General features: G+C 43.0%; 2 protein-coding genes across 3 annotated transcripts; both read left to right on the top strand.

Moving 5' to 3' along the window:
- Positions 1 to 2,062: 2,062 nt before the first annotated feature.
- On the top strand, positions 2,063 to 4,622 carry LOC110538496 (ankyrin repeat domain-containing protein 54). The gene is made up of 8 exons (XM_021625348.2): positions 2,063 to 2,713; positions 3,043 to 3,090; positions 3,203 to 3,301; positions 3,430 to 3,501; positions 3,686 to 3,733; positions 3,821 to 3,945; positions 4,040 to 4,147; positions 4,281 to 4,622. The coding sequence occupies exons 1-8, from the start codon at positions 2,335 to 2,337 to the stop codon at positions 4,353 to 4,355; spliced, it is 954 nt and encodes a 317-aa protein (XP_021481023.1). The 5' UTR covers positions 2,063 to 2,334; the 3' UTR covers positions 4,356 to 4,622.
- A 205-nt stretch (positions 4,623 to 4,827) lies between these two features.
- Positions 4,828 to 11,273, top strand: hmgxb4a (HMG box domain containing 4a). 2 transcript variants are annotated; one of them, XM_021625347.2, is made up of 13 exons: positions 4,828 to 4,935; positions 5,650 to 5,731; positions 5,882 to 6,018; positions 6,106 to 6,181; positions 6,297 to 6,887; positions 7,024 to 7,227; positions 7,360 to 7,556; positions 7,748 to 7,829; positions 7,928 to 7,992; positions 8,136 to 8,235; positions 9,470 to 9,645; positions 9,822 to 9,944; positions 10,119 to 11,273. In XM_021625347.2, exons 2-13 carry the CDS (start codon positions 5,695 to 5,697, stop codon positions 10,161 to 10,163), a joined length of 1,833 nt encoding a protein of 610 aa, XP_021481022.1. In that variant the 5' UTR covers positions 4,828 to 4,935; positions 5,650 to 5,694; the 3' UTR covers positions 10,164 to 11,273. The 2 variants fall into 2 exon arrangements, with proteins under 2 accessions (XP_021481022.1, XP_036794481.1); XM_036938586.1 differs by lacking the exon at positions 4,828 to 4,935 and adding an exon at positions 5,355 to 5,517.
- The last annotated feature ends 3,765 nt before the right edge of the window (positions 11,274 to 15,038 follow it).

The raw sequence follows: 15,038 nt of genomic DNA, 5'->3' as shown, positions 1-15,038 counted from the left end.
AAGACATCAAAACTATGAAATAACACATGGAATCATGTAATAACCAAAATGTTTTAAACAAATCTAAATATATTCTAAATTTGAGATTCTTCAAAGTAGCCACACTTTGCCTTGATGACAGCTTTGCACACTCTTGGCATTCTCTCAACCAGCTTCATGAGGTAGTCACCGGTATGCATTTCAATTAACAGGTGTGCCTTGTTAAAAGTTAATTTGAGGAATTTCTTTGCTTCTTAATGCGTTTGAGACAATCAGTTATGTTGTGACAGGGTAGGGTTGGTATAGAAGATATCCCGATTTGGTCAAAGACCAAGTCCATATTATGGCAAGAACAAGTCAAATAAGCAAATGACAATCCATCATTACTTTAAGACATGAAGGTCAGTCAATGTGGAACATTTCAAGAACTTTGAAAGTTTCTTCAAGTGCAGTTGCAAAACCCAAGAGCTATAATGAAACTGGCTCTCAAGAGGACTGCCACAGGAAAGGAAGACCCAGAGTTGCCTCTGCTGCAGAGGATAAGTTAATTAGAGTTACCATCCTCAGAAATCACAATTCACTGCACCTCAGATTGCAGCCGAAATAAATGCTTCACAGAGTTCAAGTAACAGACACATCTCAACATCAACTGTTCAGAGGAGACTGTGTGAATCAGGCCATTGTCGAATTGATGCAAAGAAACTACTACTAAAGGACACCAATAAGAAGAAGAGACTTGCTTGGACCAAGAAACATGAGCAATGGACATTAGACCAGTGGAAATCTGTCCTTTGGTCTGATGAGTCCAAATTTGAGATTTTTGGTTCCAACTGCCGTGTCTTAGTGAGACGCAGAGTAGGTGAACGGATGATCCCCGCATGTGTGGTTCCCACCATGGAGGAGGAGGTGTGATGGTGTGGGGGTGCTTTGCTGGTGACATTGTCTGTGATTTATTTTGAATTCAAGAATTCAATTCACTTACCAGCATGGCTACCACAGCATTCTGCAGCGATACGCCATCCCATCTGGTTTGCACTTAGTGGGACCATCATTTGTTTTTCAACAGGACAATGACCAAAAACACACCTCCAGGCTGTGTAAGGGCTATTTGACCAAGAAGGAGAGTGATGGAGTAATGCATCAGATGACTTGGCCTCCACAATCACACGACCTCAATCCAATTGAGATGGTTTGGGATGAGTAAGACCGCAGAGTGAAGGAAAAGCAGCCAGCAAGTGCTCAGCATATGTGGGAACTCCTTCAAGACTGTTGGAAAAGCATTCCAGGTGGCTACCTCGGGAAGCTGGTTGAGAGAATGCCAAGAGTGTGCAAGCTGTCATCAAGGCAAAGGGTGGCTACTTTGAAGAATCTAAAATCTATTTTTATATTTGAAACACTTTTTTGGTTACTACATGACTCCATATGTGTTATTTCATAGTTTTGATGTCTTCAATATTATTTTACAATGTAGAAAATAGTAAAATAAAGAAAAACCCTTCAATGAGTAGGTGTGTCCACACTTTGACTGTATATTCCAAATATTTTGGTTGAACAACCATCCTGATTCCTCTGAGTTGACTGCTTATTCCATTTTATTCCTTAAATCATATTTATATATTACACTAAATTGTGGAATGTTTTATATTATGAAACTTTAGATTTGGATGTGTGTACAAACAGTATGGGTGATGTTGGGTTTTCATTACATGGTGATCTGTGAATTATGCATTATTTATTTTTTATACTATTTGTGTAGGCCTACTACTGTTATTTATCTGCTTACTTTATTTTCTGTTGCAACAGATGTAAGACATTAAAGAGAGATAACATAAAGCTCAGATGTTTCCATGTTTGGTTAAGGTTATGGTCCCAAGGAGTTCACGTAGAACTAACCCGAAATTGAATACTGCATCACACATCCCGCGTGTCCCGCTTGCTCATTGGCTTCTTTTGTACGGGGGTGGGTGCTTTGTTTCGAGGGAACGAACAACGTAGGCTCTGATTGGTAATAGTCCTTGTCAACGTTCCTCTTTACAATAGGAGCGCCTTTTACTGCTTGTTCTCGTGAGAATTTAAATAATGAAACAGGAGACATTTTGGTTCTTGTAACAGGGACGCATCTTGAATTGAAAGCATGAACATATGAGCCACAATGGTAAAAATGCGTAGAATAGATTCTGTATTGATGTTCTAGAGCCAGCGATGTCAACGGAGTAAATAAACGACGTATTCAAAGTTGCAAGTCAGTTCATCAACATAAATGACTATTTTCGTAGCTCCTAGTACTGGCTTGCGAACGAGGATCATTTTGAAGAGAGAAACGCCAAAATAAATATTCCACATGAGTCGGTGAACATGGACGGGTGGAGTCCAATTGTTGCAACAGCTTCTGACGAGGAACGTTCAAGCTCTGAGGGTGAATGCACGGTGGGAACTGGACCAAAAGAAGCGGATGAGAAAGAGGGTGAACTAAAGATAAATGATGAGAGGATGGATGGAGGTGCTGCTGAGGGATTTGGGATAACTGGCTTTGGAGAGGGCACCGTGAGATTGAGTCGTACGGGACAGACCGCTGAACAAGAACTTCGGTACCTCCACTTGCTATGGGAACCCAGTCGAGTTGGGTCAGGGGCGGGTGTGGCGAGCAGCAAACCCGGGAAGGTGACAGGGTGTAGAGCGAGGCGACAAGGGAGAGCCCGGCGAAATGTGGGGCCCATTGGGAAAGATATTTATGGTACAGAAACTCCACACACTCAACATTGGAGAAAAATATTGTGTTGATGGAGAGAGCCGTGAATTCCACACCCAGTCATGAGGTGTAAAGCTGTGTGAATAGTGTAAAGCTGTATGAATAGTGTAAAGCTGTATGAATGCTGTGGAGGGACGGGATGTCATGCAAGGCATCTGCCTATGGCTCCTGAACTTTGACAAAAGTATCATCAGTATGCATTATACTAGCCTAATACATCAGATGGTGATAGGCATGTCAACACTCAAAGCACAGAGTTTAGCATTCTACCGGATGTTTACCTAAACTTTGGCTTGTTTGTTCATTCTCTCTAGCGGTGAAGAGGTTTCGAGACGCTGCCAATGGCAACGACATTGATACGGGTAGGCACTGAAGAGACTATTGGAACATCAACTATTGTGAGACTCAAGAAGACCAAGTAATATATGGTATCCCTTTCAGGTGTTTAACGTTTCTGTCTTTTTTTTTATCCAGTGCGCAGGCTTCTTCTAGAAGACGTAGACCCTTGTGCAGCAGATGACAAAGGAAGAACAGCCCTCCACTTCTCCTCCTGTAATGGCAACGAGAGCATCGGTAAGTCAAATTGAGAAGTGCAAGGGGCTCCTGATTCATTACTCAACAGTAATGACATTGTTATGAACTGATAATAATCACAGCAGCATTACTGTGAACAAATTATTAACTTGTCCCCTTCCTTCCAGTGCAACTTCTTCTGAGCTACGGCGCTGACCCTAACCAGCGGGATGGCCTTGGGAACACCCCTCTCCATCTGGGTAAGAACAACACATGGTACTGAAAGTATAGCATTCAGTTCATGGGTGTACAACATTGCTACTTTAGGTCCCAATGGCAGAAAAGTAAAAGATTAACAATTTATTTTGATTGAACTTTTCCATATCTGACAAATGTATATTTTCCACATTCTTTCCACTTCTGCACCTGTCTATGTCTATGCAGCGGCCTGTACCAACCACGTGCCTGTAATCACCACATTGCTGAGAGGAGGTGAGAAGCCATACTGTATGGACACACATGGACATATATACTGTACACCTGCTAATGATAACGTGTTAATGTTGTGTTTCTGTTCAGGAGCACGTGTGGATGCCCTAGACCGAGCAGGAAGGACCCCCCTGCACCTAGCACGCTCCAAACTCAACATCCTGCAGGAAGGAGACTCAAGGAGTATAGAAACTCTTAGAGGGGAGGTCACACAGGTAGTAAGGGGTTATTACAACAGCACTATGTAAACATTAGTATACCAACATTTATTTGTGCAGTCTGAAATGCTCTCTCTCCATGGCTCTGTAGATCATTCAGATGCTGAGGGAGTACCTGAATGTGATGGGACAGAGTGAGGCCAGAGAGAGACTGGATCATATCTCAACACAGCTGCAGCACACACGCACCAAAGAACAGGTAAGACACATTTGTGTTTAACTCACTCTCTCTCACACACACACACACATGTTTTTTGGTATCATTCTGATTACTTGTTACAGGACTGAATGAGCCTTCATAGGTGACAATTATGGCTTCTCTTCTATTTCAGGTTGATGAGGTAACTGACTTGCTGGCCAGCTTCACATCACTCAGTCTACAGAAGCAGAATTTGGGGGATATGTAGAGGGGGCTCTCTTTGTGGATACATTCTTCTGTTTACGGCGGGGTAATGTTAATACTATTGTGATAAAGTAAATAATAAAAATCTTTATGAACTCATTACCCTTGATTGTTGTGTTGGTCTTCCTCTCAACATCTTTGTGTACGGGCCTTTTTATCTGTTGCCTTGCATGTGTTGTACATGAATGTTTACTGTAAAAATGAATCTTGGTCATTGTTGTAAATGGTTGTAACAATCTGAGTTAATGGATTAATAAAATATTTGGAAATATTTGTTGCCTCTGCTTTATAAGAAAAAGATGGTGTAACATCAATATGCATTGTCAGTTAATGCAGTTATCATTATCCATTCATAGAATTAGTAAATGAAAAGTAATTGTTACATGTTGGCTACAATATCTTGAAATTAATAGACGCAATGCATATTTCCAGCCAATTGACATTGTGCACTACAATAACGTACACGATTTCATTGTTGTGATTCGCTACATCCCAGTCAAGTCCCTCCCCCTATCGACACGCATCGTTGTTGACTGATATCAAAGATGGCGACTGGAACCGCGTAAATTGGTGAATCCGGAGAGGTAGTAAAATTACATATAATTGTACATTTCTTCTCTCTTTGCGACAGTAAAATTCACATATTCTCACCTCAGCATGCTAAAACAGAATTTATGAACCAAATGCATGAACATTTATTTATTTGTCCGTTTAGACTGACATAGGCCTAGATCCACCAAAAGCCACGGACTGCTATTGCAGTACCTTCCGGATAACCCAGCACATAATCAGCAATACGAGTTAGAAGAGGTTGCAAATGTTGGGAGTTAGGGACTCTCAGCTAATGAAAGGGGGTGTGTTTGTGTGTTTTTTCGAAAGTAGGCGGGAATTTATCCTTCAATTGCCTAAACACACTTCAGTTTTGTAATGTATCTATTATTACTATAGGCTCAAGCATGCTATTTATCAGTGTAGACGGTTATCCAAAGTTTAAGGAGAGACAGCAATTGAATGTCCTCTCTCATCACCCATATGTGGTGGCGAGTTGTAACAAGGCAGATCTTGCTTTTTGAAGGGGCTTACTCAGTTTGATCAATTTGGTGTTAAAATACTTCTTTATTGTTGTCTGTCTCTTATTTTTGACATCCTTCAGTTCACAGTGAAATGTAAATAACCTGTATTTTGCAGTAAAACTGCTCCAAGTCACAAGTTGCATGTATGTGTTATATTGGCTGAGTCAGTGGCTGATGTTTCCTCCATATCCCTATGACTGTGTTCTAATATCTTGCTTTTGTTAGTGACACAGAGAGACGAGCAACCCTGTTGAGGAGAAAAGAGAGATCATGGCTTTTGAGGAGATCAAGAAGAAAGGAGTAGTTGGTAATTTGTGCCAGTTCTTTCCTCTTGTGCCTCTTATGTTATTTTGAAGAAATCTGTCAATAATTGAGTTATTAAAAGCCATCATCATCATTCCAATTGTCATGCAATGCCTGATGTTCCCAGTGTGCATTGCAACTCTCTCTTTCTCAGAGGTAGGGATGGAAGGGGAAGTGGGCCTTGTGGCTGGTCGCAGTCAGAGAGAGAAGAGGAGATCATACAAGGACCTGCTTAGAGAGGAGGAGGAGATTGCTGCACAGGTCCGCAAGTCCTCCAAGAAACGGCCCAAGGTAACAGCAGAACACTGGTTTCACAATGTAATGCTTTGTAGTTTCTATTGGTTGTAAATTTAGTCAAATTCTGACTTTTTCATTTAGGACTCAGAACTTTTCTTATTGGGAGGGGACTCCCACAAGAAGAAGAAAAAGCACAGTGAAGACTACTATTACAGAGGTAAGAGAGGAAGGAATTCTGCTCTGTCAATAAAAAATACTGAATTATTTGCATGAATTTTATGCTGAACTGATTTATTATGTTCTCACTCTCCCTTCACGATGTTCTTTACCAGACCAGCAAGGCTCAGGCCCACCTCCCCACAAGAAGAAGCGAAAGTCGTCAGACCACTCCCCTTCCCTGTCCTCCTCGTCTTCCTCCCATCCCACAGACACAGCCATGGGGCTCCTACAGGCCATCACCTCCCCTATGGCCACCGGCTCAGACCCGAGCCCACACCTGCACAAGAAGCCGTCCTATCCCTCCTTCTCTTCCTCCCACTCCTCCAAAGACCGCAAACGTGATGGGAGCACCGGAGGAAGCAAAGGCAGCCACTCCTCTCATTCCCGCCCTATGTCCTCATCCTCCTCTTCCAAAAAGCACTCCTCCAAGTCGTCGTCTCTGTTCCATGGTGGTACCGGTACCCCTAAAGGAGATCTCCTGAACATACGTGAGCCGGATGGGCTGAGGATGAAGCTCATGGTCTCGCCTAAGGAGAAGGCCGAAGGAGAGGGCTTTCCCTTCCCTCCCCACTCCTCCTCATCCTCAAAAGGGGGGATAAAAAAGGACAAGGACAGAGACCGGAAACAGCTCTCTAAAGTCCCCAAGAAGATGCAGCAGAGCCGAGATCCACTGCCTGTTGTGGGGAAAGAAGTGGAGGTGGAGGGTAAGAGGGCCTTTGGCTAGATTTATCGCTATGAGAGACTTTATTAGAAACTCATTTGTATGTGCCCTTAACCACTTTTCCTGTATTTGTGTTGATTCCTGCATGAACCCTATGTCCTCTCTCTTTTGTGTGTCAGGGCACTACGGTGGGGGTATGGGGGGAGACAGCTCCTCCTCGGGGGGCGAACTGGAGGCAGGAGAGCTGGTGATAGACGACTCGTACAAGCATCTGTCAAAGAAAAAGAAGAAGAGCAAGAAAAGCAAGAAGAAAAAGGAGAAAGAGAAGGACAGAGAGAAAGACAAAGGCGGGAGAGAGAAGAAGCACAGCAAAGGATCAGGAGGTGATTAGAAACTTTTGGAACGCTGCCTCTAGTCTGCCTTAGTCCTATTGCAGAAAGATGTTTAACATTGGTTACTTCAACAGTTACTTTTATTATGCATTCTAATATGTGCTCCTTGTATGCTTTCTCCAGGGGACCCATCGAGAGGCCACACCCATACCCATGGAACAGCCAATCACTCTGCAGCTGGTGGAATGTATGCCATGGGGGCCCCCATCCCTACTCCCATCCTTACTCACCATCATCAAAGTAATGAAGTAGCAATGATGGAGAAGAAGAAAAAGAAGGAGGAGAGGGAAAGGGAAAAGCACGAGAAGGAGAAAGATAAGGTAAGAACCAAAACAGATTGGTAGTTTAGGCTTTTAGACAGTGTTTCCTGCATTTTGTACAGTAGATATATGTACAGTAAATATCAAATTTGATTGGTCACATACACAGATTTAGCAGATGTTATTGCGGGTGTAGTGAAATGCTTTATATATAGATACTCTGCTCATCTCCTGCTGCTCCTTTTTCTCAGCCCAAGAAGAAGAACACAACAGCGTACCAGGTGTTCTGTAAAGAGTACAGGGTCAACATCAATGCAGAGCAGCCGGGACTAGGTGGGCAGAGTTATCCCTTTTTATAATTACATTGTAACTATTAATGATTGTGGTACATATGCTATACAAAACCTAAAGAAAGACTTTGCTGTTTGCAGTGTTTGGGGAGCTGAGCAAAAAGTTGGCAGAGGTGTGGAAACAGCTCCCAGAAAAAGACAAACTGGTAAGTTTCACTTGAAATGAACAATTTAAAAAGAGATTTGATTGATAATTCTGATAAACTTTTGAAATCAATTTAAGAATGGCCCGCCAGCACTATTCTATGAGCCATGGTCCATGGCCTAAATTGCTTCTATATACACATAGGTGTGGAAGCAGAAAGCTCAGTACCTGCAGCACAAGCAGAACAAAGCTGAGGCCACCACAGTCAAACGCAAGAGCTCCACAGATGGCGTCAAAAGCAAAGGTAAGAGCTAGGGATGCACGATAAATCGGTGAGCATATCGGAATCGAGCGATATTAGCTAAAAATGCCAACATCGGCATTGGCCTGATGTCTAGTTTAATGCCGATGTGCAAAACCGATGTCAAAGCTGACGTGCATACATATATAAGTAGATGACTTAATGACGCCACAAAAAAATACAGTGCTACACAGAACAAAAGCAGAAAAATACTAAGCACACACTTCCAACAACTAAACAAGTTCAAGTTGAGCAGTCATTTGAAAGAGTAATAACATTTCAGCGAGACAACTCAAAGGCGAAATCCATTAACACCAAGATAATGGAATTCATTATGCTACTTGCTATCACGACTGACATTTGGACCAGCGATGTCAGCCCCATCCATGAGCATGCTGAGTCTGACAGCACAGTCTGTCAACGAGGATTTCCTACTGAGGAAAGCGGTATTGCATGCTCAAGAATGTGCTTGTTCTCATACTGCTGCTGCCATTTCAATGGCACTTGAGAACATGTTTGAAACTTGAAAACATGAACACACTCCTAGTGCCATTCAAACAACTGACTGGAGAAATAAGCTAATCAACTGCGTCTGCAGCAGATACCCTCTGTCATGGCATTGAATCATCTGCTCAACAAAACTGCCCACACCGACCGTGGGGTTATAACTTAGGCTGTGAACAAGCGATTCGGTGGCATTCTCTCTGAGCCTCTTTACTGTGTGACCACCATGCTTAATGCTAGGTACAAGGACTGCTACTTCGATGCAGACAAACAGGGTTTACGTGAAATGTAACAACGCTGGGCCAATTGTGTGCTGCCCTATGGGACTCCCAATCACGGCCGGATGTGATACAGCCTGGATTCGAACCAGGGACTGTAGTGATGCCTCTTGCACTGAGATGCAGTGCCTTAGACCGCTGCATCCATGTGTGTGCGTTAACTATTTAACTGTACTAGAATGCTTAAAAGGCCGCTAAAATGTTAAATATTGCTATTGGGTTTTTTTGTCATGGGAAATATCCGATATCTGTATCGGCCAAAAATGTCATATCGGTGCATCCCTAGTAAGAGCCCATCTGCAGCCACATTGGCCTTGCAGCTCTATCAGCTTAGACAGGGATACCAAGTCAATCAGTAGTCCTGTCCTTTCTCTATGCTGCTTTATCTCTCTCTGAGTAGCCCACAGGACATGGTCAGTTGGTCACTGCGTGTGTTGTATTTGTATGCGTCTCAGGCTCTATGAAGGGCATGGGGCTGGCAGCAGGACTGGTGTCCCCCAACCGGGTGTCTGTGGGTGTGTCCCTGTCACCAGCACGGGTCCCTGATGTCGACCCCATCGATGCGGCCGCCCACCTGCAACTACTGGGAGAGTCCCTGTCCCTCATCGGCCACCGATTACAGGAGACAGAGGTACACACACACCAACCACCTATTTCTTGTATCTTTTAACTTAGCTGTTGTGTCCAAATGTACTCTCTTCACCTACCACAGAAATGTCTCATTATCACGTTCATATGAGTAAAGACTGAACAAAGATTTGTGTGTGTGACCACTAGACTAACTGCCTCTGCTCTCACCTCACTCAGGGGATGGTGGCGGTGTCAGGCAGTCTCTCTGTACTGCTGGACTCCATCTTGTGTGCCCTGGGACCCCTGACCTGCCTCACAGCACAGATCCCCCAGCTCAACGGATGTCCCCGCCAAGTCTTGGTAAATCACGCACACCTTGCCATCTATTTGAAATGTTGTTCTGAAAGGTTTCATCTCCCACTTGGGCTGTAAAGTAAAAATATGTGGCTGTAGTGACAGCACATTGTGTGATAGCAAGTGTGTTGCATAAGGCCAGCCTGAAACATTTCTCTCCTTCTTTTATCTCTCTTTCAGTCCAACACATTGGACAACATTGCCTACATCATGCCAGGGCTGTGAAGCCAACAGAAACATTCCTTTCCCGTCTACTGAGTGTCCTCGCCATGAAGTAAAACGTTTGGAGTGAGAGTGCCCATTATAGAAGCGTGGCTTGGGATGCAGACTATGATTTATGCAGCAAGACATTGGAAAACGTAGATATTAATAGTTTCAACAAGTTTTTAAAATGTATTTTAAAATTAGTTAATTTCTTCTTTTTTTTTACTGAACCCTATTTTAATGCACACTCTTTTCTTTACCTCTGGCATATCTGTTAGCATCTTCAGATTTAACTGTATGTTCTTGTGGGTGTGGGAATGTGTGCGGGCGTGTGTGTTTTCTGTGTGTATACAGTATCTCCAGAGGCTAGTTTTTACCCAAAAGGACAAACCAGGGCCCAAGTCCACCATAGTTCCTCTTCCATCAACGTACCATGAAAATAATATATTTTGACAATTATTCATGTTTGTTTTACCACTTAATTGCATAATGACTTGCTCTTTTGTATATATGCTATTTTACTGAGTATTAAGGTTTAGATTTTGACTGTAGAATGAAATTTGTATACGGTAGAAACATTTTGAGGCAACTGCAATCAAACTACTGTTGTGGTATTTGTAGCTTTTGAAGCACAAAGCTGTAAGCCACATTTTCATGAATACATCTCTTCCTATGAGTATACAGTATGGAAATGTTGACAATAAAAATGACAGTGTCAACATGCAGACTGAGCATAGCAGACTTATATGACTGGTATGTACCACTACCACCTTCTTTCAACTACAGACTCCTAAACACAAACCAATGAATGAATAAGGCTTGTATTTATTGTAACAAACCATTGTAGTGTATCAAGATAATTTACATTTTAAGGCCAGTTATACCTACAACTGAAATTGCTATTTTTAAGTGAGAAAAGGGAATTGTACATGAACTGCAGCAGCTGTGAATCCTCAGGATCCTTGTCAGATTGAGGATGATGTGCTCTTTTCTACAGAGTAGAACTAGAACACTATGTCTGTCTGTGCTTCCACATGCCTCTATGCCCCAGCCAGGGAGGAATGAAAAACCTTCCCTAATGAAGTGCTTTGGATTCTCTGTTAACCAAGAAGTAAAATCTAGCATAATTTGGTCGACTGTATAATTAACTTTGTGTTCATACGTTTTAGAAATTGAGAGAATGTTTGGTGATACTGATGATTTGTCGCCACAGATGGTTTGTTTACATAGCAAGGTAAGCAAACTAACATGGCTGGTTAGGATAATTAACGTGTCAGGTTAGGAGAACCAATGTAGCAGGTTGGGTGAAATGATGAAGCAGTTTAGAAGAACGAGGTCAGGGTTACGCCTCGATCACACTGACAGTTCCGGAATTGTGGTACATCAGAAGTACATTTCCGATGGAACGCTGCGTTTTACATTGCGTTGCAGAGACAGTTGCAGTGCATTCTGTGTGGTGCATACGTTGGATTTATCGAACTATAGGCATATACGACTTGACAGAAATGGTAGCAGAAGGTGAATGTTGAACTTTTGTTGCACACATCCTATATGATGCTGTTAGTGTTTAAATACTGGAGAGTTGAGACCAAATCACGGACGCTGGACAGAGTGGATTTCAGTTGTAACAAAAGACAGTTTTAATGAGTCAAAGATATCTTGTCCCGCAGTTTTACGTGCACGGATCTAGTTCATATAACTCGGCAAGGAGTCAGGTGAAAAAGAGGCCTTATACAACTGTTACATTCATTTTTATACATAGAATAAAGTAGGTGGAGTCTTGTCGTTTTGGTCTTCTGACTGGTCACAAAGGGTTGGAGGCGGGCCTTGCTCTAGCCAGAGCGGGCCCCATTGGTGCACAGCAAAAGTCCTTTGCTCTTGGCACCCGACCAGTAGGGGGGATGAGATGTGTTTATACTAGGAGATGTTTGTGTCAGGGGTTCGTGAGGTAGAGGGGCAGTTTTTATGTCTGGGTGTATGTGTTCATGCGATGGAATGTCTTTGTTTCCTGGGGTCGGGAGACAACAAAGCTGAGGGGATAGTGTTAGGGGGGTAGTTTTATTCCTGGCTGTGTGAGCTAGTTCCTGTTTTAGCAAGGGTACGTAAGATGACTTGAGTCAGGCGGTTTGGCTTGGCGCTGTATAATATATGAGCTATGTGTATGAATGTTTACATATATATATATATATATATATGACAATGCGCGTACCATTTTGCGTTACAACTGTTGGTATGATCGAGGCGTTCGGAAAAGGGCTCAGTTACAACGCTACGTTGTCAACAACTGTTGCCCCGACGCGACCACTAGATGGCGGTGTAGGTCTACTTCATCTAGCTACAACGGTAGAAATGTAAACAAACCATTTGTGGCGACCAATCACGGTATGTGTATACGAAAGTGGCGACAAATAATCAGTATCGACATAACACAAGACTTCATTTACACAGAACATTTTACAAAAACACATTGACTGGAAGAACTGTGCAGATGCAAAGTTTGTTAACAGAATTTCTGGTCTTCAACATGTTCTTGCCCAGGGACCCCTCCCAGTCAAACCGATTTTCCAGGGACTCCCATTCTACATTAGCCCCCGAAAAATATCACGTTTTGTCTTATCATTAGGTGAATTAAGTCATCATAATTTTAAAATTAATAGATTTGATCATTCGTTTTTCATTATTTTGACCTCCCCACATAAACTCTAGCATAGCCTATTATGTAGAAAGGTAACACATTTTCTCTAAGAGCAGCTGTTTAACTAGTTAAACAATGGTTAGTCATGTGTTGTCAAACATGTATGTCAAAAAAACAGCAAAGTACCAGTAGCCAGTGGCACTGGTAGCCTATTTGCAGGTGCTTTTCAAAGCCTATGTCAGACACTCCAGTGAGTGTTTTTTATTTATTTTTATTTCACCTTTAATTAACCGGTTAGGCAAGTTGAGAACAAGTTCTCATTTACAATTGCGACCTGGCCAAGATAAAGCAAAGCAGTTCGACACATACAACAACACAGAGTTACACATGGAGTAAAACAAACAGTCAATAATACAGTAGAAAAATTAGTATATATACAATGTGAGCAAATGAGGTGAGATACGGGAGGTAAAGGCAAAAAAAGGCCATGGTGGCGAAGTAAATACAATATAGCAAGTAAAACACTGGAATGGTAGATTTGCAGTGGAAGAATGTGCAAAGTAGAGATAGAAATAATGGGGTGCAAAGGAGCAAAATAAATAAATACAGTAGGGGGAGAGGTAGTTGTTTGGGCTAAATTATCAATGGGCTATGTACAGGTGCAATAATCTGTGAGCTGCTCTGACAGCTTGTGCTTAAAGCTAGTGAGGGAGATAAATGTTTCCAGTTTCAGAGATTTTTGTAGTTCGTTCCAGTCATTGGCAGCAGAGAACTGGAAGGAGAGGCGGCCAAAGGAAGAATTGGTTTTGGGGGAAGAAGGTTTGTCTGGAGGGTTGTTAACACAGTGTCCAAAGAAGGGCCAGAAGTATACAGAATGGTGTTGTCTGCGTAGAGGTGGATCAGAGACTCACCAGCAGCAAGAGCGACATCATTGATGTATACAGAGAAGAGAGTCGGTCCAAGAATTTAACCCTGTGGCACCCACATAGAGACTGCCAGAGGCCCGGACAACAGACCCTCCGATTTGACACACTGAACTCTATCAGAGAAGTAGTTGGTGAACCAGGCGAGGCAATCATTTGAGAAACCAAGGCTATCCAGTCTGCCGATGAGGATGTGGTGATTGACAGAGTCGAAAGCCTTGGCCAGGTCAATGAATACGGCTGCACAGTATTGTTTCTTATCGATGGCGGTTAAGATATCGTTTAGGACTTTGAGCGTGGCTGAGGTGCACCCATGACCAGCTCTGAAACCAGAATGCATAGCGGAGAAGGTATGGTGGGATTCGAAATGGTCGGTAATCTGTTTGTTGACTTGGCTTTCGAAGACCGTAGAAAGGCAGGGTAGGATAGATATAGGTCTGTAGCAGTTTGGGTCAAGAGTGTCCCCCCCCCTTTGAAGTGGGGGATGACCGCAGCTGCTTTCCAATCTTTGGGAATCTCAGACGACACGAAAGAGAGGTTGAACAGGCTAGTAATAGGGGTTGCAAAAATTTCGGCAGATAATTTTAGAAAGAAAGGGTCCAGATTGTCTAGCCCGGCTGATTTGTAGGGGGCCAGATTTTGCAGCTCTTTCAGAACATGAGCTGACTGGATCTGGGAGAAGGAGAAATGGGAAAGGCTTGGGCGAGTTGCTGTGGGGGGTGCAGTGCTGTTGACCGGGGTAGGGGTAGCCAGGTGGAAAGCATGGCCAGCCGTAGAAAAATGCTTATTGAAATTCTCAATTATAGTGGATTTATCGGTGGTGACAGTGTTTCCTATCCTCAGTGCAGTGGGCTGCTGGGAGGAGGTGTTCTTATTCTCCATGGACTTTACAGTGTCCCAGAACTTTTTTGAGTTTGTGTTGCAGGAAGCAAATTTCTGCTTGAAAAAGCTAGCCTTGGTTTTCTAACTGCCTGTGTATATTGGTTTCTAGCTTCCCTGAAAAGTTGCATATCACGGGGGCTGTTCGATGCTAATGCAGAACGCCATAGGATGTTTTCGTGTTGGTTAAGGGCAGTCAGGTCTGGAGAGAACCAAGGGCTATATCTGTTGCTGGTTCTACATTTATTGAATGGGGCATGCTTATTTAAGATGGTGAGGAAGGCATTTAAAAAAAATAACCAGGCATCCTCTACTGACGGGATGAGATCAATATCCTTCCAGGATACCCCGGCCAGGTCGACTAGAAAGGCCTGCTCGCTGAAGTGTTTCAGGGAGCGTTTGACAGTGATGAGTGGAGGTCGTTTGACCCTGACCCATTACAGATGCAGGCAATGAGGC

This window comes from Oncorhynchus mykiss, chromosome 12, assembly GCF_013265735.2.
Source record: "Oncorhynchus mykiss isolate Arlee chromosome 12, USDA_OmykA_1.1, whole genome shotgun sequence".
Classification (NCBI taxonomy): Eukaryota; Metazoa; Chordata; class Actinopteri; order Salmoniformes; family Salmonidae; genus Oncorhynchus; species Oncorhynchus mykiss.
Note: the sequence above shows the minus strand (reverse complement) of the source record. Positions and strands in the feature narration are given on the sequence as shown.